The sequence below is a fragment of the Athene cunicularia genome (genome assembly GCF_003259725.1).
Source record: "Athene cunicularia isolate RWA chromosome 26 unlocalized genomic scaffold, athCun1 chr26_part1, whole genome shotgun sequence".
NCBI lineage: Eukaryota > Metazoa > Chordata > Aves > Strigiformes > Strigidae > Athene > Athene cunicularia.
The window spans coordinates 1457005-1457861 of record NW_020799136.1 but is presented as its reverse complement, the minus strand read 5'-3'; the positions used below and the strand labels follow the sequence as shown (position 1 = coordinate 1457861).

At 62.3% G+C, this 857-nt stretch overlaps 1 protein-coding gene across 3 annotated transcripts in view; it reads right to left on the bottom strand.

Moving 5' to 3' along the window:
- Positions 1–461, bottom strand: part of RASSF5 (Ras association domain family member 5) — a 22326-nt gene extending 21865 nt beyond the window's left edge. For all 3 annotated transcript variants that reach the window (XR_003399981.1, XM_026864205.1, XM_026864206.1), the window contains exon 1: positions 47–461. Coding sequence is in view for 2 of the 3 variants with exons in the window: in XM_026864205.1 (XP_026720006.1) it covers positions 47–166 (120 nt within the window). In the remaining variant the exon portion in view is untranslated. The remainder of the gene's footprint in view (positions 1–46) is intronic.
- Positions 462–857: the final 396 nt, after the last annotated feature.

Sequence of the window (857 nt, the reverse complement as noted above, 5' to 3'; positions counted from 1 at the left end):
GAGACAGGCCCAGCAGAGCCCTTCTCGGTAGTTTTAAAGCTGTTACCTTGGCAGGGACCTTGCTCGGGGCGCTCCGGAAAAAAGAGGTTTTCGCTGTGAAAAAACAATCCTCGAGGTCTTCATCCAAGCTACAGTACCCGCTGCTCATGCTGCTGCCGATGGTCATCGAAGCTCAGCAGAGGCGAGAGGCTCCGGGGGCTCGCCGGGGGGCTCGGGGGGCCGGTGACCATCGGTGGTCCCCGCTCGGGCTCCCGCACCACCAGCGAGCCCGCTCCTCACATCCTCAGCTCGCCGGTGCTTATCTGCCACAGCTCCTTCTGCTCATCCTCCGGAGGCAGCGGAGCTGTTTCTCTTTAACAGGCAGCCGTGCCGGGTAACCCTTCCCTCTCCTCCTCCACCCGCCTCCCTGCGCAGCGGCGCTGGGGCAGCAGGGAAGGGGCAGAGCTGCCACTTTGCTCCGGCTCCTGCCTCCTGCCCTGGTAGCGCATCCTCCAGGGCTGCGGTTGCATCTGCTGCCTCAGGGAAGCAAATCCAGGCTGGACCCAGCCCGATCACGCTGCTGAAATGTGTGTGTGTGTGGGGGGGTGGGTCTGGTGAGGATGTGACCTCGGACCCTCCCTGGGGTGCCCGGAGCCGCTGGTCCATCACAGTCCGGGAGGCAGCGGGCACCTCTCCGCTCCACGGCTCATTTTAGAGCAATGGGAGCGATTTCAGCAGCACTGAGGCACCTTCGACTGCAGCCCAGGAAAAAAGCCCTTCAGCTCCTTGGTCCTATTTGCAAGAAACACTCTCTCCAGACGGGTTAAAATGATGTGCTGGCCTTGGAAAGAGCCACAGAGCAACAGCAGCATCGCCGC